General features: G+C 44.2%; 1 protein-coding gene across 2 annotated transcripts in view; it reads left to right on the top strand.

Moving 5' to 3' along the window:
* LOC127584384 (probable JmjC domain-containing histone demethylation protein 2C) overlaps nucleotides 1–26391 on the top strand; it is a 74356-nt gene extending 47965 nt beyond the window's left edge. The window contains exons 10-23 of one of the 2 annotated variants that reach the window (XM_052041163.1): nucleotides 1429–1590; nucleotides 5824–5919; nucleotides 7550–7677; nucleotides 9597–9774; nucleotides 12407–12594; nucleotides 13939–14220; nucleotides 14622–14793; nucleotides 15301–15391; nucleotides 17376–17506; nucleotides 20467–20586; nucleotides 22901–23037; nucleotides 25172–25339; nucleotides 25497–25628; nucleotides 25841–26391. In XM_052041163.1, coding sequence (XP_051897123.1) covers nucleotides 1429–1590; nucleotides 5824–5919; nucleotides 7550–7677; nucleotides 9597–9774; nucleotides 12407–12594; nucleotides 13939–14220; nucleotides 14622–14793; nucleotides 15301–15391; nucleotides 17376–17506; nucleotides 20467–20586; nucleotides 22901–23037; nucleotides 25172–25339; nucleotides 25497–25628; nucleotides 25841–25909 — 2054 coding nt within the window. In that variant the 3' untranslated portion in view covers nucleotides 25910–26391. Of the gene's footprint in view, nucleotides 1–1428; nucleotides 1591–5823; nucleotides 5920–7549; nucleotides 7678–9596; nucleotides 9775–12406; nucleotides 12595–13938; nucleotides 14221–14621; nucleotides 14794–15300; nucleotides 15392–17375; nucleotides 17507–20466; nucleotides 20587–22897; nucleotides 23038–25171; nucleotides 25340–25496; nucleotides 25629–25840 lie in introns of both variants that reach the window. The other variant, XM_052041162.1, reaches the window with a different exon arrangement.
* Nucleotides 26392–27700: the final 1309 nt, after the last annotated feature.

Raw genomic sequence — 27700 nt, forward strand, 5'->3', positions numbered from 1 at the left:
GGTCAGCAAATGTAGAACGGTTTCAACACAGGATGAGGCCATTATGTCCATTGTGTCAGAGCTAGTCCATTGCAGAGCAATCCAGTCAGTTCCATTGCCCCACTCTTTCCCAAATACCCTGCAAATGTTTGACCTTAAATTATTTATCTAGTTCCCTTTTGAAAGCCCTCAATATACTGAGGGTCACTGCTGAGCAGAAACTAAACTGGATCGGCTGCATAATTACTGTGGCTACAGCAGTAAATCAGATTTTGCGGTGAGTGACTCACCTCCTGACACCCCAAAGCCTTTCCACCAGCTGCCAGCTCCGAGTCACTGTCCACTTGTCTGATCGCACGCAGCTCCAAAAACTCTCAAGAAGCTCAACCCCTACCAGGGTAAGGCAACCCACTTGGTATCTCATCCACCATCCTAAACGTTCATTTCCTCAACTACGAGTGCACAGCGCCTGCAGTGTGCCCCATCTACAAAATGCAGTGTAGTTACTTGCTTGGGCTCTGACAACACCACGAAACCCACAGCCTTTACCATGAAGAAGGAGAAGAGCAGCATGTGCCTTAGAAGACCACCACTAGCAGGTTCCTAGTCATGTTGCATGCCATCCAAACTTGGGAAGATACTGCTGTTCTTTCATCATTACTGGGTCCAGATCCTGGAACTCCCTTCCCAACAGCACTGTGAGAGTACCATCACCAGAGGACTACAGCGGTTCAAGAAGGTGGCTCAAACTGCCTTCTCAAGCCCAATTAGTGATGGGCAATTAATTCTGACCTTGCCAGTGATGCACAGGTCCTGAAAGTTGAATAACTGTTTTAAAAAAAGATAACCTCACAGCTGTAATCCTTCCACTCCCATTCCACCCCACCAACATTTACTCTGCACAATCTGTGCCATTGTTTGTACTGTATCTCTTCTTTCTTTCTGTCACTTTGCTTTAAATTTAACCTGCCGTTATTCTGCACCAGCCTACCTCAGTCCTCTTGAAATGGCCTTGCACCTTATTGTCTGCCTGCACTGCACTTTCTCTGTAACTGTAACACTTTATTCTGCATCCTGTTATTGTTTTTCACTGTACCTGACAATAATAAACCAATTTACTAATTTATCCTCCTCACTGTTTACCACACTTCCACACATTGGAATGACCATAATTTTTTAAAAAAAATTTTGCCCTGCCTGTTCATTCCTGTCAATGAATATACATAAAGAAGAGCAGTTGATCCGGAACCAACGCTGGATAAGCACCCTTGCCTCTCTCCCTGTGCTTAGCAGTCGGAATGCATTGTTCCCCCTCGGAGTTACTGCGGTTAACTAGATCTCCTGCAGTGCCACAGATAGTTTTAGAAATCAGCTGACCGATGTGGCTCAAGCATTGCATTTACCAACCAAAACTCTGCCAGCAATGTCTACCTTGTGTTTAATCAATAGGGGCCATTGCTTGCAAGGCACCAAATGGAGAGAAAGAAGAAAGGTGTGATAGCTGTCACTCTGTGGTGTTCAACCTTCACTGGGTCTGCCCACGCTGCGGCTTTTTTGTTTGCATGGACTGTTACAACCTGAAGCAGAAAAAAAACACGAGGAACGAGAAAGGTAACTGTTTGTGCTTGTGCTTGTGTGTGTGTAATGGGGGTGGTGTGAGTAACAGATATATGCACATTAACTAGCAGCTCAGCCATGGCTCAGTGATGACACACATATCTGAGTCAGAAGGTGGTGGGTTTGAGTTCCACTCTGCTGGACCCAAGCATCAAACCTAGGCTGACACTTCATTACTGTGTTGCTGCATTGTTATGATTGCCAGCTTTCAGAAGAGGCATTAACCTGAGGTCCCAACTGATCTTATGACTGTATATTACCCCATGTCACTATTTTAAATAAGAGTAAGTAATTCTCTGGTCCCCAAGATGATATTTACTTGTCAACAAACATCACTAAAACAAAATTGTCTGATCATTATTAAGTTGCTGTTAGTTGTTGGTAAATTCCAGACTCTGTTTCCTACATTATAACAATGACGACACTTCAAATGTAGTTCATTGACTACAAAGCACGTGGGGCATCCTGAGGTGTGAAAGGTGCTATGGAAATTCAGGTCTTTCATCCAAGTGTAATAGAAAGGCTTATTTTTCAAAGTTGTTGGTGAAAGGCGTGGAACGAGTGATGCAAAGCCCAGTTAGGTCTATAAAGTAGCTCACAGACTAGACTCCTCAAGGCGATACATGAGGGTACTCTTGATTGGAGACAACCTCAAATCTGTAGCTGCCACAGAGAGCAAATGGAAAATGTTATCCATGCAGTAAAAGGAGGAAAATGATGGCTCACACATATCAAAAAATGTCACCTCAGAGTCCAGAACGGTCCTACACTGGACAGTAGACTGAAAGCATGAAAGGGATTGTCTCAAGGGGAGATGGTGAAGAACAAGAGAGAAGGAAATGAGTGACAAACAACCTGCTGGAGGAGCTCAGCAGGTCGAGCAGCATCTGTGGGAGGAAAGGAATTGTTGTTTCGGATTGAAACCCTGCGTCAGGAAATGAGGCGAGTTTGGGTTGACGTGGGATTCTGCTCTCAGACAGGCCAAAGCACAGCAGCATCGGTCCCATGTCTTTATACTTTCTGTCTCATGTCCAGTATCAGACTATTCTGGACTCTGCCTGAGGTGCCATTTTTCAACACACATGAGCCATTGTCATATTCACTCTTTTTGCTGCTCTGACACCATGGTCTATTTGTCATCTGATGCACTCCTGAGGTTCTTCTCAACAAGGTTAGCCTTGCTTTGAAAAGTCTCTAGCCTATGAACTATTCACTTCTACTGTGTTGTGGAAACATCATGCACCACTGAATGCACAGAGCACTGAATGAATGAATTACTATATTAATTATTAATGTCCTTCAGGGAAGGAAATCTGCAGCACTTACCTGATCTAGGTCTAATTACCCACCATAATGCGATCGATTCTTCATGGTCCATTAGGGATGGGCAATAAATGTTTGCTATAAATCGTAAACAAATAATGAAAAGGTTTTCTAATTTTCCAAATTCTACCTTGCACTGGCAGATGAATCACAAATTGTTTGATATTTGCACACCAGGCTTAAAGCCAGATAAATAGTCAGTAGCAGTGCTCAAGAAAAGAGAAATACTATTCAGTTGATATTTTTTAACCATAGAATTATCCAGGGCTTCATGTTAAATTACTGAGCAAGTTTGGTTTATGAGGGAAATCAGGAAATAATGACATGATCAGTAAGTACTTGCACATGTTACCCCTTCACAATTTATGGACATCCCCAAAATGCTTAGAAGCTGAAGGACTTTTGGCATGCATTTAATGGCCTAGTAGCTAAATATCTTCCACTGAATCAGAAAGCACCAATGAGATAATGACCAGTTTATGATGGGGAAGTAAATATCAGGCAGGATATCCTTTCCTGCTCTTCAAGGAGTGCCCTGGGATATCTTACCGATGGATGAGGCCTCGGGTTACTGTGTTAACTGAGTGGACTTTATCCCCTAAAGTGCAGCACCTGCTCGATACTGCAGTGGAGTACCAGCCTGAATTACATGCCCACATCTCACATGCACGAGCTCTGCCACTAAGTCAAGGGGGGTTTTGCAGTGTACATAGTGCAGTAAAGCTCCAATCGTCTGACCATTGGGAAGTCCCGATGGTTTGGCATTAGGCTCACCAGGTAATGTTTGCTGTGCTCCCTTTTAGCTCACCAGGGTCCCAACTCCTGGGCTCCCTTCCCACTCCCCGGGCTCCAGATTGCTGTACTCCCTTCCAACTCACGGGGACTCAGTTGCCGTGCTCCCTTCTGACTTATCAGGGCCTCAGTTCCCAGGCTGCCTTTTGATTCACCAGAGCCCCGTTTCCCACACTCTCTTTAAACAAACCAGCCTCTTTTTTTTTCCCACACTCCCTTTAAACTTACCACATTCACTGGGAAATCTATTGCAATACTATGTAACATCTTTAACAAAAAGAATTTTAAAAATGTGTTGGGGAAGAAGTACGAAAAATCTGCTAGTCCAGCACTACCAAGTTCCCGAGGGGCTAAATTATCAGAGTTTTACTGCATTGTTTACATGTAAAATCCTTCAATGTAATGCTTCACAAATGAAAATCACATAATTCTATGTAGAGTACTGCAAAAAGATTAGTAATTCTTGTACCTTTCTCTTCACCCCCACCCCCCATGAGAACTAATGTTGGCTTAGACTCATATAATGGTAAAGCACAGAAGGGAGTCATTTATGCAAGTTCTTTCAAAGATCAATCCAAGTTAGCCCACTTCCCAGCTACTTTCTCATGCTCCTTCATTTTTTCCTGCTGTTATATGTATCCAACTCCCTTACTATTAAATCTGTCTCAGTCGCCCTCCGTCCCATCCCGTTGAACACAAGAACATAAGCATTCTATCAAAGTGCATGACCATACACTTCCTTATGCTGACCTCATTATACTCACTTTTCCTCAATAAACTCAACACTGGCCTACACTCTTTAAAGGCAAAGAACTCCAATTTACATCTTTCTGGATATAGAAATTTACCCTCATTTTAGTCCTAAGTGGCCAATCTCTATCCATTGCCTACACCTGCTGGTTCTGGACTCTTCACCGAGAGGGGTCAGCCTACCTTGACACTTCCTCTCAAAATTGTGTGTGTCTCAGGAAGGTCATCTCTCCTTTGTCAAAACTACCAAGAGTACAGGCCCAGCTACCTCAATCGCTCTGCCTCCGAGGAGTGCTTCACTGACTCCAAGGCCAGCAGATCCTTCCTTGAGTAGAGAGACCAAAACCACACACAATGCACCAGAGTGTGGTCTCGCCAGAGTTCCTGTACAAACTCAAGCAAAATTTCATTAGTTTTTTTGCCCCATGTAAAGACAGTTTATCTTCCCAATGACTCACTGCACCTTCATGCTTACTTCTCCATCTTTTGAACCAGCAAGCCCCAATTCCTCTTGACGCAAGCATTTACAAGTTTCTCACCATTTTAAAGTATTCTTCTCTTGCTGCCAAAGTGTACAACCTCACATTTTCCCACATTTACTCCATCTGCCACCAAATCCTTGGCAGAAGCCAGCTGATGGGTGCCAGAGTGCTGCTAGAACCAGTTCTTCCTGCCAGCAGATCAAAATGAGTGCCCACTCCAAATATGCCAGTCCCCCAGTCTACTGTTCGGTCCTGCATTGGTGACCATTATAGCCAGTGGCCTGGATTCTCCCTTTTCTTTTTTCAGTCCTTAAGCCAGATCCCCAGCCTTATAGATTCTGAATGGATTTGCAGGAACATCCAAGCCAAAAAAAAATCCTTCATTTTTGTTGGAGCCGTTTTGAATGCTGCAGCTGGGTCTTTTGCAAGGATTGAAAAGGAAACAGGAAAAGTCTGTTTATCACTAGTAACTTTATAAGAAGGATTGCCTCCAGTGGAAAAATATCTCAATTCACTTTAATTGAACCCTTTATGGTACCATTATGATAAAAATGTATATCAGGATTGTGATCAGAACCATAAAGTTTATCATTTAGAGGAATGCTTTTGTTTGGTCTAAATTCTGATTAAAGTTGGCCACTACAGAGGCATCAGACAAAAAGATGATAAGATTGCATGGCGTAATGTGTCTTTTAAGACAGCAGGCACACCTTAAACTTGTCATCTTGCTGAACATAAAGTGAAAATATGGGGTCTTTAAGGAAATGGCATGTTGATCTTGTGTATCAGTCAGTAGACAAATGTTGTTCTGTTGGTTGAACTGTGACAGGATGTCCTCTACGTTTGCCAGACTTCTGATGTAATTAATATTCCCTTTCAGAGAGGGGTGAAGACTTCACAGCATGGCTGAAATGTGCTAAGGGACACAATCATGACATAAAGAGCCTGCGGCCAACACAGCTGGTTCCTAACACCGGTAAGACCTTTGCTGGAGCAGCTTTATTCAGTTAATTGAGGGAGTTGATCCTTATCCCTCAAAGCCACCAACATTTTCTGTCTTAAAGCTGCCATCTTGCATCAGTCCTTCCAGACTGAGCAATCCTGACCGAAATCTTTTCTTAAGAAAATTCAGTCATTTGTCTGAAGCTGTCATGTGTTTTTAATTGCATGGTGGAAAAGTGGATTAGTAATCTCAAACTTCATGGCATCAATAGACTTGCATGTGAACAGTGTGGGTCAGGGGCATGAGGCAGAGCAACTGGGAGGGTCAGAGGGAGTTGGTCACTGTGTGGATGTTGAGAAAGCCAAGGGGTCATTGGTATTCCTATTTAGAGGCTGAGTCACTCTGCTAGCTTTGATGGGAAATGGGTGACAAAGCAATCTGTGCTAGGAGAGTCAGGAGTATAAGAACCCAAGCATCTGGATGTGCACTACTTCCAAGGGTTGTGTGTAGATCTGTCTCAAACTCTGCTGCCTGTATCCAAACTAGCACAAAGTCCCATTCACCCATCATCCTGTGTCACTGATCTATGTTGCTGCTGGCTAAGCAACTTCGAATTTTAAACTCCCTTCCATGTTCCCAGGTCCCTTCATGGTCTCACTGCTCCCTGCCTCTGTAATCCCCTGCAACCCTTGGATACTTCTGTGTTCTTTCAATCATGGACTCTTGCTCATCCCTATTTTAATCACTCCACCGTTAGCCTTTAGCTGCCAGGGACCTTAGCTCTGGAATTTGTTGTTCTCCCTCCTTTTTTGGGTTTGGGTCAAGCTTTGGGTCATCTGCCTCAGATCCCCTAATGAGACTTGTATTCCATTTTTATTTGGTAATGTAACTGCAATGCATTTTGGGACATTCTACTGCATAGAACATAGAACATTACAGCACAGTACAGGCCCTTCAGCCCACGATGTTGTGCCGACATTTTATCCTGCTATAATATCTATCAAACCCTTCCCTCCCACAAAGCCCTCCATTTTTCTATTATTCATGTGGCTATCTCTTAAATGTCCCTAATGTTTCTGCCAGCAGTGCTTTCCATACACCCACTACATGAAAGGTGCTATGCAAATGCAGATTATAGCCCACCATTATTCCCCATTCCACTTCAGCCACACACTTTACAGGATTGTACTACTTCAAGCAGGGGGAAGAGGACGCGATCTGGTGAATGCAAAGGATGCCAGCCTGATGTTTGAAGGGGTCACCCTCTCCCTTCAGGGAGTGAGCACAGCATGCAGAACTGGGGTCATGAGACGGGGCGGTATTGCCCACATGGCAGCTCCCTCTGATCCATAGGTTTTGGACTTCCCACTCATTGGGCATAACATTGGTGCAGAGCCTGTTTTTGTGTGTGGCATCTGCAGCCCTTGTTCGAAAGCAATGCAGCTGATCCAAGGAAACTCACTTTCCTCACTCTACCCACACCTCCCTTGCCACGTAAATTCCCCCTAGAATGATAATAAAAGGGAAATGATGGGTGAGAGAGGGATTCACCATTGCCCTTGCAGTGGAACAGATCTCAAGGAAGGTCCAGCACCTTTAGGAGGGGAGGGGAGAAGGTGGGAAATGCCTGAACTGACACTCTTTTTCCTTTGTTGTTTCACAGCATTGGTCAGCCTATGTGAGAAGATGCACAGAGGCAAGAGTAGACTAGGCATCAAATCAAATTGCACTTGTGTCGATGGAGATAAGAACCGGGTTAACAAAGCAGCTGCGGTGAACAAGAGTCCGAAGGTACCAACTGACTTCAAGCTGATAATGGCTGATGTTCCCTAAACAGGAACAGCATAACGTGGGCCAGTAACCACAATCTCCTCCCTGTTAGTGAGTGAATAGTGGTTTGGCTCATGTTTTGATGAGAACTGGCAGAGGCACAATGGGCCAACTGGCCTCCTCTGCTGTTCCATTCTACAATCCTTTCCCCAATCCCTGGTTAACCACTGGAGGATTTACCAGAGAGGCCTATCGTGATCATGTTGCCTGCTAATTCTCATCTTAAAGTTTAGCAAATTCTTGGAAGCCATCCCTGGTAAGATTCATAAGTGGGAGGGGAGGGTGCTGAGAAACTGCATAAATAACAGAATAGCAGAGAAAGAGGCCATTCAGCCCATTGAGCCTGTGCAACTTTCTGCAAGAGCAATCCAGTCAGTTCTATTCACTTACACTTTCCATGTACTCCTCTGGTCAGGTATCTACCAATTCCCTTTTAAAATTGATGATTGAATCTGTTTCCACCTCATTTTCAGGCACTGAGTTCTAGATCCCAATGATTAATTACATGAAGACGATTTTTCTCATGTCACCTGGCTCTTTGCACAAGTCACTTTAAACCTACGTCCTTTAGTTGTAGCTCCTTCCACCAATGGGAGTGATGAGTTCTTGAGTCTTTAATGATTTTGAACACTTTGATCAAACTACATCCCAAATCTCTCTGCACTGAAGAAAACAGTTCCAACAGCTGCAATCCTTGCACGTCACTGAAATCTCCCATTCTACTAAATCTTTGCAGCTTCTCTAGGGTTTTCATGGAATGTCTTTGGTTTCATATCTGTCTTTATAAACTCCAGGATTCCATGTGCATTTTTGACCACTCTCTCAGCCTATCCTGGCACCTTCAAAGATTTGTACACATATAAACCTCGATCTCTGTTCTTACACCTTCTCCAGAATTATATCATTTATATTTTGCCTTTAACAAGTCTTCATACCAAAATGTTATTCTGCACTTCTCTGCATTAAGTTTCATCTGCCATTCATCGGTAAGTTTATATCTTCTTCGCTGTTTATTGCACTTCCAACTTTTGTGACATTTGCCAATTATGGAATTGTATCTTTTACACCATCAAATCCATTATTTTAAGAAGAAAAAGCAGTACCCCCTTCCACCACACTGTCTTGTGTTATGCTGTTGTATGACTTCCTCCAGCCTGAAGAACAATTGATCATACTATTGCATGCTTCTAAGCCAGTTTTGTATCCATTTCCCTGTTTATCTCATTGGCTTTAATTTTGCTGACCAGCTTATTACTTGGTACTTTACTAAATGACTTCCGGAATTCCATAAACATAACATCAGATGCATTGTCCTCTGTTACACGATTTTAAAATGGCTATGGTTAATGGAACTTAATTTGCCTTTGTTAATCAAACTTGTCCAAAAGACTTGAGTGTTGTCCCTAATTATTGTTTCTAGCAGCCTCCCTACTGACAGAGTTAAACTGACTGGCCTGTGATTGCTGGATTTATGCCTACATCCTTCCTTCGACAATGGTGTGACATTTGCCAGCCCTCTAGCACTGCCTCCATGTTGAGGGAGGAACAGACTCCATAATTTCAACCCTTATTTCCTGATGTAGAATCTCATCCAGTCTTGCACGACTTTTATACCTTAAGTATTTCTAGTGCCTCTGTTTTATTCATTTTTAGCCATTTCGTTATCTCGACAACTCCACTTCTATAACTTCCTTCCTTGTTAAAGGTAATGACAGTAAGAGAAAAATACATTTGCACAAACATATTTTTGCAATATAGAAATAATACAAAGTACTGGTAATAGTTCTATGACAAGTTAATCAAGGAATAATGTTTATCTTACAATGGCCATCACATTTGCATATTGCGCTAACATTTCATCCCATGCTCCTGACTCGCAGCCACAGGCAGAGGCCAAAGTGGAATGGACAAACTCCCCGACGTCTGGAGATAAGTCTGCTAAAACCAGGTCAACGTATGAGCACAGCCGAGGGTCCAACAGCAACCACTCCTGTTCCCAGTCACCTCTGCACTGGCTGGCAGAACTAGCTACACGCAAGGCGAAAGAGGAAGCAAATGGTAAGGAAACATAACCACTAACTGTGAGTCTGTGTCTTGTGTAGTGTCATTCATTGGATTGTAATTTCCAGTGGTGCAGGTCTTGCTTTAACCCTGCAGACTATGTTTCAACCAGTATTTTACCAGAAACTGGAGGGTTCAGGATAGCACTGTTGTAGATTCACTCCAAATCTAACCTGTACTGTAGCTACCTTGAGAGTGTTTGAAGAGACGGTGTAAAGGGAACATTATATCAAACACTGGCTATACTTGTCATGGAAAAGCTGACGGGACGGTACAGGGATTTTTATTCCACGTTGAATTTGTGTTTAATCTCTCCTGTTCGATAGGACAGCGTAGAGTTTAGTAGCAAGGTAAACCTAGTTCATTTTCAGCTATGAGAAGCTTAAACACTCATTCTGATTTAGTATAATTTTGAAAGTATTGCTTTCTGGAACATTAAAAAAACAACACATAAAAGAACAGGCCAAATGGCCTCCTGAGTCTGCTCCATCATGATGCAAGGTTTCGACCCAAAACGTCAACAATTACTCCCCCCCCCCCCCCCCCCCCCCACAGATGCTGCTCGACCTGCTGAGTTCCTCCAGCAGATTGTTTGTTGCTCCAGATTCCAGGATCTGCAGTCTTTTGTGTCTCTCTTTCACTATTTAAGATCAGACAATCATAGGAGGATGGCTTGTAGTTGGGCACTGTCACGTATTGAGTAGTGCCTAGCCTTGTCCTCAGCCTTTATACGGTCAGTGCTTCTCATAAGGCTGCACAACTAGTATCATCATCATCCTTGCCTTGGTAGAATAGTCAGGATGTTTTTGGAATTATAGAATAATGCAAACAGAAGGAGGTCATTCGGCCCATTGAATCTGAGCAAGTTTGTCCCACTCCCCTGCTCTTTCCCCTTATCCCTACAACATTTTTGCCTCTTTAGTATGTATCCAATTTTCTTGAAGACATCCATTGAAACTAAACTCCCCCACCCAATGTTGTAAGCACTGTTTCACAGGAACATCTTAAAAACCAGCACGGCTCTGACAAGACATAGAATCGTAGAATAGTTCCGACACAGAAGGAAACCATTCAGCCCATTGAGTTTGTGCTAGCTCTTTATGTTGTGATTGAGTCATCCTATTGTTGAAATCGAGTCATCCTATGTTGAAATCATGTCATCCTATTACCCTGCTCTTTGATCTCCTCTGGTATAAAAGTTAAATCTGACCTTAATTTCGCCCAATCATAGTCAATCCAAGCTAATGCTAAGCCAGAGGTATTTGCGAAACATAAAAGACTGGCTTGGGCCACAAATGCATCACTTTTGAACAAGAACAGAGGGCATGTGTGGTAATACAAAGCAAATCATTCCAGCTCGTACTGAGGTAGGCTGGCATGACATGGCCTGACCAAATGTCCTATCGACATAATCTGACCCATCCCTTTGGGCTTGGGTCAGGCAGCTAGGCTCTACTGCTCTGTAAATTATTCTCTCCCCTATATCTACCCATTTCCCTTTTAAAAGAATAGATTAGTTGATACTGTTTCCACTGACACTACAGACAATGACTACCAGATTCTTGCAACTTATCTTTCCTATTTATTCATTTTTTGGGATCTGGGTACTGCTGGCAAGGCAATCATTCATTGCCCATTCCTAATTGTCCTTCAACTGGGTGGTCTGCTGAGCTATTTAAAAGTCAACTACATTGGTGGGCCTAAAGTCACAGATTCACTGAGTAAGGATGGCAGATTTCCTTCCTTTAAGAAAATTAGAAAGGATAATTGTGTACTATATATTTTTCTGGTTATCGACTTTAATTTCGGATTAGGAAATCAATTTAAATTCCACAGCTGCAGTGGCAGGATTTGAACTTGAGCCTCTAGATTTTTTTTTGTCTAGACTCTTACCTCAACCACTATACCACCACTGTACCCTGTAAGGTTTTTATTGAAAATTATTTGCTAATTGGCTGAGTGCATCTTGTAGACACTATTGAACAGGGTGGGATCTCTTGAGAGTACAATATTGCAGAATAACATCCAGTATGGGCCCATGTCTGACCTGGACGGTAAAGGCCAGCACCTAATGAATTCTCTCACTCTTATCCAATCTGTTAAAGCTTAAAAAACAACATGGGGTTTCAGAAACAAGCAAGATCCAGGAGACACAAGAGACTGCAGATGCTGGAATCTGAAGCAACAAACAATCTGCTGGAGGAACTTAGCCAGTCGAGCAGCATCTGTGGGAGAAAAGGAACTGTCAACGTTTCAGGTCGAAACCCAAAATATCAACAATTACTTTCCTCCCACAGATGCTGCTCAACCCACTGAGTTCCTCCAGCAGACTATTTGTCGCACAAGCAAGATCCAAGTGTTCTCCTGTGCCCTTCCTTCAGAGGTTCCTTTGTTGATATTAGGTCAACACAGGGGTTTGGTCTGAATATGTACCATAGCTAAGTAACCTACCAGAAAGTTACTCTGTAGGTTCAGGTCTGAGGGGATCATTCCTGTTTGCTTTCAATTCTTGGGCAAAAATGAAACTTTATTGATTGGGAGCCTCTAAGATATGTTATTTTAAGGAATGTTATTTTACCAAAGGACACTGAGAGCACAATTGATTTGATTCTCTTCACTGTAACCACAGAAGCAGAAGAAGTACCAGATGATAGACCCAGAAGCACATCCTCGATACGCCCTGCAGACCAGGAGTCTAAGTCAGTCGAACACTGCTCAACACTGTGTGACCTGCTCACCACCACAGCGGGTAAACTGCGCTTGGGATCCACAGATGCTGGCATCGCATTCGCTCCAGTCTACACAACATTAAACAGTGTAAGCATGGGTGTGGGCAAAGAATGGAGCAGTTTCTTCAGGCTGACTGTATATGGGGAATTTATGAGGGATTGCATGGTCAGGCTAATCCCATGACACCGGAGTATGATGGTGAATTCCAAAAGATCCCAACTAGCTAATTGGGCAAACCAAACCAATATTCTATGGACAAATTTTAATGAAAAAAAAAGTAGTTATTCGATTGTCAGTGACATCAGATTTACAAGAATGTTGCCAGTACTCGAGGGGCTGAGTTATAGAGAGAGGTTGGGCAGGCTAGGACCTTTATTCCTTGGAATGTTGTAGACTGAGGGGCATAGATTGGGGGAATGCACACAGTCTTTTTTGCAGGCATGGGGAACGAAAAACTAGACGGCATAGGTTTAAGATGAGAGGGGAAAGATTCAAAAGGGAGCTGAGGGGTAACTCCCTCACCCAGATGGTGGTGTGTATCTGGAATAAGCTGCCAGGGAAAGTAGTTGAGGCAGGTACAACAACAACATTCAAAAGGCATTTGGATAAGTATGTGGATATGAAAGCTTTAGACGGATATGGGCCAAATGCGGACAAATGGGACTAGTTTAGGTGGGAATCTTGGTCGGCACAGACAAGTTGGGCCAAAGGACCTGTTGCCATGCTGTATTGCTGTGACTCTGTGACAATATTCTGCTTAGTGGATGAGTGCACACATTGGAGCCTTACAGCACTACCCCTTTTGAACCACATATTGACTGAGGAGCAGGTGAGCCTTAAGCTCTGGAATCTCCTCCCTAAACCCATCAACATCTCTACAGCTTTCCTCTGGTTTTAGTAGTCCAACCTGTTGGAGTAGGCTTTTAGTCATCTGTCAAAATATGTGGCATCATTTTTTTTATTATTTGATAAGACTCTCGTGAAGTGCTTTGGAACATTCTTGTTGCAACAGATTTATCCTCTTTTCCCAATTGTATGTCTTGAGTTACTCCCTTCTAACCAATACCACCAGGAGAGTTGAACTGACTTTTAATTGCATTGGTGGTTAGGGAGCATTGCTTCATACAAACTGACTGCCTAGTAATTCCAAGAAATGCCTTCTCTTCCAAAGTACCCTAGAGCTTTGAGATCCTCCACTCTGAGCAAAAGGGACAGGCACTTGTGTTAGCTACATTTCTATAATACGTTAGCCTTCTGTTTATTTAACAATCCTGAAGTCCCACCAATGATCCTCAATGGCTGAGCAAACTCTACTTTCCATCCACCTGTACTCCCATCCAGTAAGAATTGTCACACCTCCTCCTTATTGCAAATATGCAGCTGTTCAGTGCACGAGGTTCTAACATACCGTTTCTTTTTCTGGCATAACAGTGCAACATGGCATCACGGAGCATGCCAAGCATTCTGGATGACATCATTGCGTCAGTGGTGGAGAAGAAAATTCCAATCACCAAAACACCAAGGCAGAGCACGGAAGATCAGCCAGGGAAAATGTCTCAAGATAAAGAATCTGATCCAGTCCCCATTCAAAACCAAGAACAGAGCTCCGCCATCCATTATTCGTGGCTTGCCAAAGGGACTTATCCATGGATACAGGATCCCACTAACAAGAATAACTGGAAATTCTTCCAGGAATACTGGATAAAAGGGCTGGTGAGAAATGCTTAAATTTAACAGATTTATAGAAATTCTCCAAGGATACTCTCTCAATTCTCTCTCAACGTTGTCCTATTAAACACTCTGGGACAAGTGCGGCACAGGTTAGACACAGATGAAAGCTACTTCTACACTGTCCCATCAAATACTCATAGGAAGAGGCAACATGGGTTAGATACAGAGTAAAGCTGCCCCTACACTGTCCTGTCAAATCTCCCAGGCAGAGACTGCACACATTGGATGCAAAGTAAAGCTACCTCTAGACTGTCCCATCAAGCATTTTCAGTGCAGGTACAATATGAGTTAGATGCAAACCAAAGCTTCCTCTGTACTGTTCTATAGAAATTGATGAGAGTCTTGTTCTGGATGTTTACTGATTGTTCAATTTTATTCTGAAGCCTGTGCTGGTGTCTGGGGTCCTGACAGCTACAGACAGCAACTCCTGGGGGCCCGAGTGCTTGAGGCAGGACCTGGGAGAGCAAAGTGTGAGCTTGGTCAACTGCAGGGACCACTCCGTCCTGACCAGAGCGAGGAGCAAGGAGTTCTGGGAAGGATTCAAGACCAACTCCAGTGAGTACCTCAGTGTTGTCATTGAGTTTAATTCCAGAGTAAAAGAATGCACAAGCGTAAATGGTGTGTCAACATCGACACGATCAATTATTCTGTGCATCACTCCTGGATCTCTGTTCGATGTAACCTCTCTGAGGCGCTAACTCTATATTAAATTCCTGACTAATTCTCACTCCTGGGTCTCAATGTATTTTTAAACAAAAGATAAATGCATCAGATACTGCAATTGTAAAGTAAAATCAGAAGAATGCTAGAAATACTGACAAAAAGCCTGAAAGATAAGCTCCATTTCTCGGCCCACAGATGCTTCCTGATTTGCTGACCGTTCCACACTTTCTGAGCCTCTCAATTAGATTCTATCATTTGGCAGAGTCCCTGATTTCTATAAATTCACTCGAGTTCGTGGACTGGTTTAATAAGCAGTTGTTGGTGCTACAGTGAAGTGGATCACAGCTTCTCCAACTGTCAGACACAGTGATTTATAAGGACTATCTGTTTCTCCTGCAGACTGCCACAGGCTGAAGGGTAGAAGCTCGAAGATCTTGCGGTTAGATTACTGTGCTTCAGAAAAGGAGTTCAGTGAACAGATGCCTGCTCAGTAAGTGGCAAGTGGTTTTACTGACATGATGGAAGGAAGGTATATAATCTATAAATATAGAAGGTGTGTTATCAAGGAGATGGAAACCACAATATAGAGGTAGTGGGGAATGCTGAATGAAGTTCTTTACCTGGAGTGCTTTGTGTCTGCGACTCACTGTTATGGGTAGTTAGGATAAATAAGAAGGATGCATTTAATAATAATCAAGATAAGGAGATGGAGGGAAAGAAGGATATATTACAAGTGGGAAGATATTAAAGTCATAGAGTACTACAGCACAGGAACGGGTCCTTTGGCCCATCTAGTCCATGCTGACCTGATCTTCTGCCTAGTCCCATCTACCTGCACCCAGATCATATCCTTCCAAACCCCTTCCATCCAGGTACCTATCCAAACTTCTTTTAAATGTTACAATTGAACCCACATCTACTACTTCCAATGGCAGATCGTTCTACACCCGCACCACCCTCTGAATGAAGAAGCTCCCCCTCAGATTCCCCTTACGTATTTCACCTTTCACCCTAAACCCATGTCCTCTAGTTCTAGTCTCACCCAACCTTAGGGGAAAAAGCTTGCATGCATTCACCCTATCTATACCCCTCATAATTTTGTATACCTCTAAAAGATCTCCCTTCATTCTCCTGCACTCCAGGGAATAAAGTCCTAACCTATTCACCCTTTCCCTACAACTCAGGTCCTCAAGTCCCAGCAACATCCTTGTAAGTTTTTGCTGCACTCTTTCAAGCTCATTGATATCTTTCCTGTAGGTAGGTGACCAGAACTGCACACAATACTCTAAATTTGGCCTCACCAATATTGATTATACAAACATGAATGTAGCAAGGAGTAGAGCATAGCTGGTACCATGTGAAGGTGAGTTACAATGGCCTTTCCTAATCGTTCACAAGCTCTAAATCCCTGACAGCCTTTCCTTAGACTTCAAATCTGCTAGAAAGGGAATTTTACCGCTGTATCTGGAGATAGCTTGCAGACTTTTCTGCTCCTCCCTCCCACAGCAACCTAGCTGACATAGCTGACCTACAGAAATGCAACAAAACACAAGATGCTATAGGAACTCAGCGGGTCTGACAGCATCTGTGGAGGGAAATGGACAGTCACAATGTTTTGGGTCAAAACCCTTCATTTTGGACTGAAAGATAGAGGGGAGATAGCCAGTGTAAAGAGGTGAGGGGAAGGGGTGGAGCAAGAGCTGGCAGGTGATAGGTGGATCCAGGTGAGGGGGGGGGGGGGTGATAAGCAGATGGAGGAGGGAAGAGTGGAAATAGCGACAGAGGCTAGGAGGTGAGAGGTGGAGGCAACAAAGGGCTGCAGATGGTGGAATCTGGTAGGAGAGGAAGGTGGAGTTTTGGAATCAAACAAGGAGGGCAGATGGGAACGTTGGGGAAGGGGAACCATTGGGAGGAGTGTGTGGGTGATGGGCAGATGGAGTGGGTGGAGGAGGGTAAAGGAACTGGGTGATGGGGGGCTGGGTAGATCAGGAGGAGAGAGAAAAGGGACAGAGGGCGAGCAGTTTACCGGAAGTTGGAGAATTCAATGTTCATGCCGTCGGGTTGTGGACTCCCCAGGAGGAATATGAGGTGCTGTTCCTCTAGTTTGTGTTTAGCCTCACCCTGGCAGTGGAGGAGACTGAAGTCAGACATGTCGGTGTGGGAATGGGGAGGAGAATTAAAATGGCCCGCAACCGGGAGTTCCAAATGGCCACGACAGAAACACAGCACGGAAGGAGACCTTCGGTCCATCAAGTCTGTGAGAGCAACTCATCCCACTCCTCCACCCTCTCCCTGGAGACCAATGGGGCAAACCCAAGGATGGGGATAAACCCCCCCCCCCCACCCCACCCCCTTACGTCCCAGCCTTTGGCCATTGAACGTGTTTGAAGCTAGTATGACTCTGTTCCTGTTTTGAAACTAGTGTGACCCTATTCCTGTTTTGAAGCTGGTGTGACCCTATTCCTGTTTGGCAGGTTCGAAGAGCTGCACAGACACTTGCCGTTACCGGAATACACCAGGAATGACGGAAAACTGAACCTTGTGTCCCGATTCCCAGAAGAGACTGCCAAGTCACAACTGGAGCTGAGGGTGTGCAGTGTGTATGGTGAGCAATGCCCTGTGATTGTAAAGGGTGTGTCCAATGACATACCCTCCCCTTGCTTCCCACATGCACTGATCATTGTATACTTGCAGCAGAGAATTTCTCTCCTGTATATGTTCTGCTGGGGATTACAGTCCCCCTGACTGGGAGGAGGATGTCAAGGAGGTCTTGGAGGCAGAGCAGCAAGTATCAAATCCTGAGCTTGGAGGTTTATCCTGTGCAGAGATTCAGGGTAGAATGGGCTCTAACTAAAAAGACATTTGGATAAGTACGTGGATAGAAAGGGTTTAGATGGATATGGGACAAATGCGGGCAAATCTGACTAGCTTAGATGGGAATCTTGGTCGGCAGGGACTAGTTGGGCCTGTTTCCATGCTCTATTGCTCTAAGACTCTGTGACTCTATGACAATATTCTGCTTAGTGAATGAGTGCACACATTGGAACCTTACAGCACTACCCCTTATGAACCACATATTGACTGAGGAGCAGGTGAGCCTTAAGCTCTGGAATCTCCTCCCCAAACCCATCAACATGTCTACAGCTTTCCTCTGGGTTCTAAAACAAAAACAGCAAATGCTGGAAATACTCAGCAGGTCAGGCCGCATCTGTGTGAAGAGAATCAGAGTTAACATTTCAAGTCAAGGACGAGTTCTGACTAAGGGTCTTCACCTGAAATGCGAACTCTGTTTCTCCTCCCACAGATGTGGCCTGACCTGCCAAGTATTTACAGCATTTTTACTTTAGAAAGGGTCCCACCTCACTCTGGTGGAGATCAGAAATCCTGAACACACCTGGGTGAAAGGCCTGGATAGAATGGATGTGGAGAGGATGTCTCCATTAGTAGGAGAGTCTAGGATATAGGGCACATCCTCAGAATAAAGGGACACCCCTCTAGAACTGAGATGAGGAGGAATTTCTTCAGCCAGAGGGTGGTGAATCTGTGGAATTCGATGCCACGGAGGGCTGTGGAGGCCAAGTCATTGGGTGTATTTAAAGCAGAGATTGATAGGTTCTTGATTGGTAAGGGGGTTAAGTGTTACAAGGAGAAGGGGGAGAATAGGGTTGAGAAAAAAAAATCTGCCGTGATTGAATGGTGGAGCAGACTCAGTGGACCAAATGGCCCAATTTTGCTCCTATATCTTATGGTCTTTTGGAGAGTCCCAGAGGCCAGCACCTTTCACTGGGGGATCTCTCCACCTGATCTGTTTTTAGAGTCACAGAGTAATGCAGCACAGAAACAGACCTTTTGGCCCATCATGTCCACGCTGACCATGAAGTACCCATCAATACCAGCACTCAGCCCATAATCTTCTCTGCCTTGGCAATTCAAGTGTTCTAGATATTCTTAAATGTTGTGAGAGTCCCTGCCTACACTATGCTCTCAGGCAGTGTGTTCCAGATTCCAGTCACCCCCAGGGATAAAAAAATTCCTCCTCTAAACCTCCTGCTCCTTATCTTAAACCTATGCATTCTGGTTTCAGTCACCTCTTCTGTGGGGGAAAATAAAAGTTTCTTTCTGTCTACTCTATCTATGCCCCTTATAATTTTGTACATCTCTGAAATCCCCCTTCAGCCTCCTCCCCTCCAAGGAAAACAAACCCAGCCTGTCTAGTGTCATAATTGAAACACTCCATCCCGGTCATCCTCTTGGTGAATCTCCTCTGCATCATCTCCAATGCATCATACCTTTCTTATAGTGTGCCCACCAGAACTGTACACAGTACTCCAGTGATGGCCTAACCAATGCCTTAAATAGTTTTGCCACAACTTCAATTCTCTTATCATCCATGTCCCTAATAATGAAGGCAAGTATCCCATATACCTTCTTCACACTTTATCTACCTGTGCTGCCACCTTCAGGGATCCTTAGACTTGTACACCAAGATCCCTCTGTTCCTTTACACTCCCTAGGCCCTTTCCAATCATTGTTTATGTCCTCGCCTCTCCTCCCAAAATCCATCGCCTCATATTTTTCAGGATTAAATTCCATCTCCCAACATTCTACCCATTTTACCCCCTCATCAGTATCATCCTAGAGCCTAAGATTTTCCTCCTCACTATCAACAACCACTACCAATTTTCGTATCATTTGTGAATTTAGTAATCACATCCAGATTGTTAATGTAGATAACAATCAATAAAGGTCCCAGCACTACTGGTCATAGGCTTCCAATCACAAAAACATCCCTCCACCATCATTTTATTTGTCTACCAGCACTGCACTTTCTCTGTAACTGCAAGACTATATTCTGCCCTCTGTTTTCTTTTAACTACCTCGATGTTATTATGCATGGCATGCTCTGTCTGGATGGCATGCAAAACAAAAGCTTTTTCACTGTATCTTGGTGCATGTGACAATAATAAACCAATTACCAATACCATCATCCCATTCCTCCTATTACCAACCCAATTTTGGATCCAATTTGCCCCAGATTCCTTTTAGACCAGTCTCCCATTTCGAACCTTGTCAAAGGCCTCGTTGAAGTCCACGTAGACTACATCAACTACACTGCCCTCATCAATACACTTTATTACCTCTACAAAAAATTCAATCAAATTGGTCAGACAGCATCTGCCCTTAAGTAAACCATTCTGACTATCCTCGATTAATCCTTGCATTTTCCAAGTATGGATAAATCCTGCCCCTCCAGTTTTGTTCCAATAACTTCCCTATCACTGACATTACCCTCAAAGGCCTGGGTTATCCCTGTTGTCCTTCTTGAAAAAAGGTACTGCATTTGCTGATCTCCAGTAATGTGGCACATTGCATGTGTGCAGTGAAGATTGAACAACCTCCATCAGGGCCACAGCAGTCTCCTCCATTGCCTCCGAAAGCAGCCTGGGATACATCTCATCAGCCTCTGAATGTGAATCTTTATGCTGGGGCTGGAAAGACATTCCTAATTTTCAAACCGTTTTTTAGAAGTTGTTTTTGACAAGAAGAATGTGTTGGTTTTTGCAGGCCTGAGTCTGGATGATGGCAATAAAGGAAGCACCAGTCTCCACCTGGAACTGACTGACACACTTCACATCCTGGTTCACGTAGAGCCCCCAAAGGAAGACCGGGACACTCTGGAGAAAGGTGCGTTGAAAGCTCGCTCTCAGTCTCTGTCACTCTCTACTTCTGCTGACCTTGTGCGCATGTGACATTTGTCCAGATCATTCCTTTTTTAGTGTTAACCATGCCTTCCTTGGTTTGGATTCCATGTGCAGTGGATCCATGTTGTGCTGGTTTCTACTATTGGTAAATCAACAGCATCAGTGAACACACCATCAAGTGTCTCAGAACAAAAAAAAAGCTGCAGGTATTGGAAATACTCAGCAGGTCAGGCAGCATCTGTGGGGAGAGAAGCAGAGTCGATGTTTCATGTCAAGGACCTTTCATCGGAACTGGAATGGTGAAAATGGGTGTTGTGGTGAAGGAGTGGAAGGAGGGGGGAGTGTTTGTGAAAGGCTACAGGCTGACATTATCAAGGTAATAATTACTTTACAAACAGGTTGTGAGCGACAGACGTGAGTAAAGAAACAAACTGAAGCAGAGCAGTATAGCAACATCTGCAGAGAGAGGGGAAAAAAGGGATGGTGCCCTGAAATTGTTAAATTCTATATCAAGTCCAAGGGCAGGTGTAGCAGGGATTAGAAACAGAGTAAAGCTCTCTGCACTGTCCAGTCACACACGGCCAGGGTGGGGACGGTGTGGGTTAGATAAAAGACCCGTTTTCACTATTTTTCCATTTTCTTTTCTGTCTCTATCAATTCTTTCTTGGACACAGAACATAGAACAGTACAGCACTGGAACAGGCCCTTTGGCCCACAATGTTGTGCCGAACTAATTAAACGCCTAACTAAACTAATCGCTTCTGCCTACACAATGTCGACATCCCTCCATTCTCTGCACATTCATGTGCCTATCTAAGAGCCTTTTAAACCCCTCTATCATATTTGCCTCCACCACCACCCCTGGCAGTGTATTCCAGGCACCCACCACTCTCTGTGTGTAAAAATAAGACCTTGCCCCGCACATCTCCTTTAAGCTTACCCCCTCTCACCTTTAAATGCATTTCCTCTAATATTAGACATTTCAACCCTGGGAAAAAGATACCAGCTGTCTACTCAATCTATGCCTCTCATAAGTTTTTAAACTTCTATCAGGAAAACTTCTCTCTGCAGCCTGTCACAGACATTCCGAGTTTATTTTCTCACTTTTCAGTCTGCTGAAGAATTCTTGTCCTGAAACATTGACTCTCTCTCCCCACTGATGCTGCCTGAGCACTTTGAGCAATTTCTATTTTATCTTGGAACATGATTCATATTGTTCCTGAAGCAATGTATTTGGATTTACGTGACACCTTGCACGGCTTCAAGCAGTACAAAGACTTGTTAGGGTTTTTAAAAACTACTTACTGTGTTGAAAGATGACTGCATTGTCAGAGCTGCTCTCTTGTTGTCCAAAACCTGTTCAACGTGTATGAGTTTACACAGGGCTTCACATCATGCGATGACCTCACTGAACCACAGACCAGCTAAAGCAGAACAGTGAACCAAAGGGCAAATCTTCCAGCTTGACTAGGTCGATCAGGGGTCTCTAATCGGGGTGGTACTATGGCCTTCCATACACCATAGGGTTGCTGCCAGTTGATTGGTTTTTGATGCAAGGCTGAAGGGCTTCACCCAATCAGTAAATTGGTTTATTATTGTCACATGTACCAAGGTACAGTGAAAAACTTTGTTTTGTATTCCATCCATACAGATCATTTCATTACAACAGTGCATGGAGGTAGTACAAGGGAAAAAGATAATAATGCAGAATATAGTGTTACAGTTACCGAGAAAGTGCAGTTGCTGGTGATCAGGCAGTGAAATGCAGAGATGTGAGCAAGGCATGACTACTGTATTGTTTGGGGGACATACAGTGCCATGGAGGCAAGGTAGTCAGCTAGAGTCATGGGAATTATTGAAAGCCTAGGCCAAATGAATGGGAGGCAGGTGGGAGATTGGTTGGGTATTTTTTATGGGTTCCAAATTATGAGAAGTAATTTGATGTTTGAATTCAGACCAGTGTTCTTGGGTCAGTTGAAGCTCTGTCACACTGTCAGCAGAGCAGGAAAAACCCAGAGGAAGTTCCAAGCTGTGCTGGAAGATAAAGCCCAATTCTTCATTTCAAGGAAGGATGGCCCTTGAATGCATTGAGAGTAAAGCTTCATGTTCCATGTAATGTGACCAAGTTGGTGTCTACATGTTAGTTGTGTTTCTCCTTTATGTCTGTGGATTGCAAAGCCTCAAATTGAGAATCATAATCCTGTCCAAGGGAAGCAAGCCGTGTTGACGTGGCCTGATTACAAAGGGAACCCTTGTGTTTCCGGTCGTCAGTAATTGTTCTGTATTTTAAACAGCAGTTCTTGCCAGCCTGGAGAGAGACACGGTGGATGATGCAGTAATAAAGCGACTGAGGGACCCAAATGAGAGGCCTGGAGCTCTCTGGCACATCTATACCAGCCAGGACACAGAGAGGATAAAGGAATTTTTACAGAAGGTAAGTTTGTTTTACTTCTCTTTGAGGCAAAAAGTTCCAACTTGCAGCCAAGCGTTGTAGATTGATTCTAAATGGGGAGAGAAGTCAAAAATCGGAGGTGCAAAGGGACTTGGGGGTCCTAGTTTAGGATTCCCTTAACTTGCAGGTTGAGCTGGTAGTAAGGAAGGTAAATGCAATGTTAGCAATCATTTTGAGAGGACTAGGATATAAAAGCAAGAATGTACTGCTGAGGCTTTATAAGGCATTGGTCGGACCACATTTGGAATATTGTGAGCAATTTTGGGCCCTGTATCTAAGAGAAAGATGTGCTGACCCTAGAGAGGTCCAGAGGAGATTCACAAGAATGATCCCAGGAATGAAAGGCTTAAGATATGAGGAGCATTTGATGTCTCTGGGCCTGTACTTGATGGAGAGTCCTGGATCCTAGGGCACAGCTTCAGAGTAAAGGGGCGTCCCTTTAGAACTTAGAAGAGGAGGAATTTCTTCCTCCAGAGGGTGGGGAATCTGTGGACTTCGTTGCCACAGAGGGCTGTGGAGGCCAAGTCATTGGGCGTATTTAAGGTAGAGATTCATAGGTTCGTGATTGGTAAGGCGTTAAGGGTTACGGGGAGAGGGCAAGAGAATGGGGTTGAGAAAAAAAAATCAGTCATGATCGAATAGCGGAGAAGACTTGATGGGCCGAATGGCCTAATTCTGCTCCAATATCTTATGATCTTATTCTCAAATCTTGCTTGATAATTGGAGAGCAAACAGTTGGAAAACTCGATGACCCAAATACTCGGTGTGAGTTTGACCATTCAGAGCAGCTATTGACTGAGCTGCTGATAGGGTCAGGCTTGGCTTTCGCCGCCTTCTGTGTTTACTCCAGGTCAGTAATTAAATTACCACAGCTTTGCAGAAGTTCTGACCAATTTTTTTTGTCATTTACTAAACATCCAAAACAGAACTTTGTCTGTGCTGAAACGCCTTTACTGGAAGTTGAGTCATTACAATAATCCTAATGCAACAGCTGACACCAGGACACCCTTCCCACCACGAGCTGAGGACTGTGTATACGTACAGCCATCCCGAGGGGCAGACTAATCCTCTGATGAGACACAACTTCCGATGACTGATAGTTTACCATTTCCTGACTGCAGTAACTGTGGCTGAGAGGCTTCACTCTTAGGGGTAAATCCCACTACTACATACAATAGGAACTCCAGCTTTCCATCACATGTAATGCTATTCTGCACTCTGCAATACTTCATCTCTCTTCTCCCTTACAGTTGATACAGGTTCTAGGCTGTATGAATTACATTCCAAGTGATCACAGATTTTTAGTGGTTAAAGTAAGTTACTTCAATAATATTTCAGATGTGATGGTAGTTCAGTGGAATTACACATCTACAGTGGATCACACTTAGGTGGGGAAAAATAAAACTACTAAACTTCCCACCACCTCTTATGTTGTTCATCTAACCCTCTGACACTGTGACATGAAATGCCATGTGTAAACCAGCAACTCCAGTTTGCCAGTATTTCTAAAAGCTTCTTCAAACAAAGGGAGCATCTAGCTCACTACAGTGTTGTGACTGTTACAGCTCTGTGGCTAATCAAAAACAGGGGAGAGATCAAAGCCATGTCACACAATGTGTACAATTCAGAGCTTTGTTTGTCTCGAACCATACTAGGATACGACAATACTAGTCAGTTTCTGGGATTGTGGGCACAAACTCTCATATTGTACATCGCTAGCAAGCCCAGTTAACATGGCTGTGTAGCAATGCCTTTCTGTGTTAACTCTGCCCCTGGAGTTTGTTGTGTGTCGTCAGGGGGAGTCAGCATGTTAGAATGTTGTGAGAGTGCTTGCAGCCTTTTTCCCCCTGAGGTTGGGTGAGACTAGAACTAGAGCACATAGGTTTAGGGTGAAGGGTGAAATACATAAGGGGAAACTTTTTCACTCAGAGGGTGGTGTGAGTGTGGAACAAGCTGCCAGGGTTCAATTGTAACATTTAAGAGGGGTTTGGAGGGTCCGGGTGCAGGTAGATGGGACGAGGCAGAAGATCAGGTCGGCATGGACTAGATGGGCTGAAGGGCCTGTTTCTGTGCTGTAGTACTCCATGGGTAAATGGAAAGTCTGTGTTGTTATCAGGTGGTGAAGGAAGGCGATGCAGAAGGTCAGGATCAAGTCCCCATTCAGAGCTGTTACCTGGATCAGAGCCTGCGGACAAGACTTCTTGAGGAAAGTGGAATCCGTGGCAGGGCTGTGTTGCAGTTTAGGGGTGATGCAGTCCTTATTCCCACTGCAACCACCTATCAGGTAAAATCAATAATGACTGGGTCATGGTTTTATACATTTTTATTTTAATACTTGTGGAGAAAACTGGGCAGAGCGCTCTGCTGCCCTGTGATGGAGCTGGTGGCTTTGGAACTGTGAAATCCTCTGCCGCCGATCTCATCGTCTGTCTCCCATACAGGTGCAGTACTTCACCAGTTGTATCTCCGTCACTAAGCAGTTCGTCTCACCAGAGCACATCAAACACTCGTTCACATCATGGGCACTCACAAGGGAGAACAAGCCTCTGATGCAACATACACACAAGCTACAGGTAGGCAATGGGGGGGTGGGGAGAGAAGAGGAGGGAGGGGAAGGGGTTTGGAGGAGTTTCAGGTGCCTGGAGGGGAGTTGTTTGCCTGGGCTGCTGATGCAAGTGACGGTGACCAAAACAATACAGCAGGGTGACCTATTACTCAGTTTACTAACGTGGAACAGGCTTCCATTCAGCATGTGTTGATACGTCATATGCTTTTGTCTCCACAGATGAAGAGCATCCTCTATGACACTGTGAAAGACTGTGTGGAGACGCTGGCAGCTACATCACTGGGCTGAGAACTGCAGCCTGTGGGATGCACTGAAATTGAAAAATGACAATAAAATGAATGAAGTTTTGTAATATAACACCTCTGGACATCATCAGTTCTTCCTCCATCTCTGTTAATTATACTCTGTCAAAAGGTACAAGGAACGGGGTGAATTGTATTAATTGGATACCATGAGGAAGAACCAAATGCCATTTTGCAAGGCAGTAAAGCGGCAATTCGCAAATCCATTCTGACTCGGGAGGTGAAAGCCGTGTTTCTCAGTGGACAGGTCAGAGGAGCCTGTTGCCAATGCAGTGTTCCAACTGGAGTGTGATATGGCCTTCTCGCACCAGAGGGTGCTCACAAGCAAGACCCAGACCTATCGTTCCTGCAACTCTGCATCCCAAGTTCCATTCCAGTCCTCCCATTTTCCCATCACCTACTATGCCACTACTACCTTCACACTTCACCCACCGGCTCCCCTTCCCCATCTGCCCTTTACCTCTCCCTTAATGGTTTACCAGATTCCAGCATTTGTAGTGTTTATGTCCCCACTCATCACCCTTCAGCCTCCCCACACTTGGCTCCATCTGCCTTTTTTTTTCCTTGTCTGCTTCCACCTATCACCCAGCTGCCTGTGTCTCCCCAACTTCCCCCTGCACCCCTTCCCAACCTGGCTCCATCTAACCCATCACCCTTCCCTGGTCCACCTATCATCTACCAGCCCTCGTCTCGCCCCTCTCTTTATACCGGCCATCTCCCCCTCTCAGTCCTGATGCAGGGTTTCGACCCAAAACATCAACAATTCCTTTCCTCCCACAGATGCTGCTCAACCTGCTGAGTTCCTCCAGCAGATTGTTTTAACTCACTCAGTGTGCAGGATAGAAGATGTTGACAGCCTTTCCTTCGCTCCATGTGAAGAACACCTAGGTTCTATCTTGTTACAGCACTTCCCCCATTAATCTTGACTGGGTTCCCACCTTCAGCACCCTTGAATACTGCATCCCCTAGGCACAGGAACAAGGATCAGATATTGAACCAGAATGCCTTCTCCATCCCCTCACCATGTTTAGGTAACAAAGTTTCACAGTGACAACAGCCTCAGCGGGGTTTCAGAAGATCCACTGTTTCATTATGCACAGGGCTAGTAAATGAGGAAAGACTTCCAACAGCTAAAGACAACACCTTGCACTCCCTGACCAAACAAGCAGGTTAGATTAGAGAGAAAAATCTATCATTAATTTAGAAAAGCCAATCCAGTCACCCTGAATGAGCTAAACTCAAGGCAATATCAGCCAAGCTGTTGAAAATGTAGAGGAGAGAATGGTGGAAACATTTGGACCCATCCTGGAGAGAAATTATACGAATTGACATTTCCTGTCAATAACCTTTCACCAGTTTATGAAACATTGCCATTTAAATCCAACAGTGTCTCTAACACTTTCTCATGATCAACCTGAAACATTAGTTGGAAATCAAGAAGCTGCTGGAAATCTGAAATAAAAACATAAAAAGACTCAGAAGATCAGGCAACATCTGTGGAGGGAGAAAGAGTTAATAAATCAGGTTGAAGGTCTGACAAAAGGGCTTCAACCTGAAATATTAACGGTTTTCTCTTTCCAAATATTTCCAACATTTTTTGTTTGAAGCATTAACCCTGCTTCATTCTTCTCAATGATTAGTGCCAGCATTTTTCAGTTTGATCAGAATCCTTTAAAAAAAAATAAACTGAACCTTTCCCTGTCAGTTCCCTACACTGATCTTTCCACCATGGAGTCTCTGCTGCCCCCTTGTGGAATCCCATTCCCCCAACCCTTCC

Source organism: Pristis pectinata, chromosome 29 (assembly GCF_009764475.1).
Source record: "Pristis pectinata isolate sPriPec2 chromosome 29, sPriPec2.1.pri, whole genome shotgun sequence".
Taxonomy (NCBI): domain Eukaryota; kingdom Metazoa; phylum Chordata; class Chondrichthyes; order Rhinopristiformes; family Pristidae; genus Pristis; species Pristis pectinata.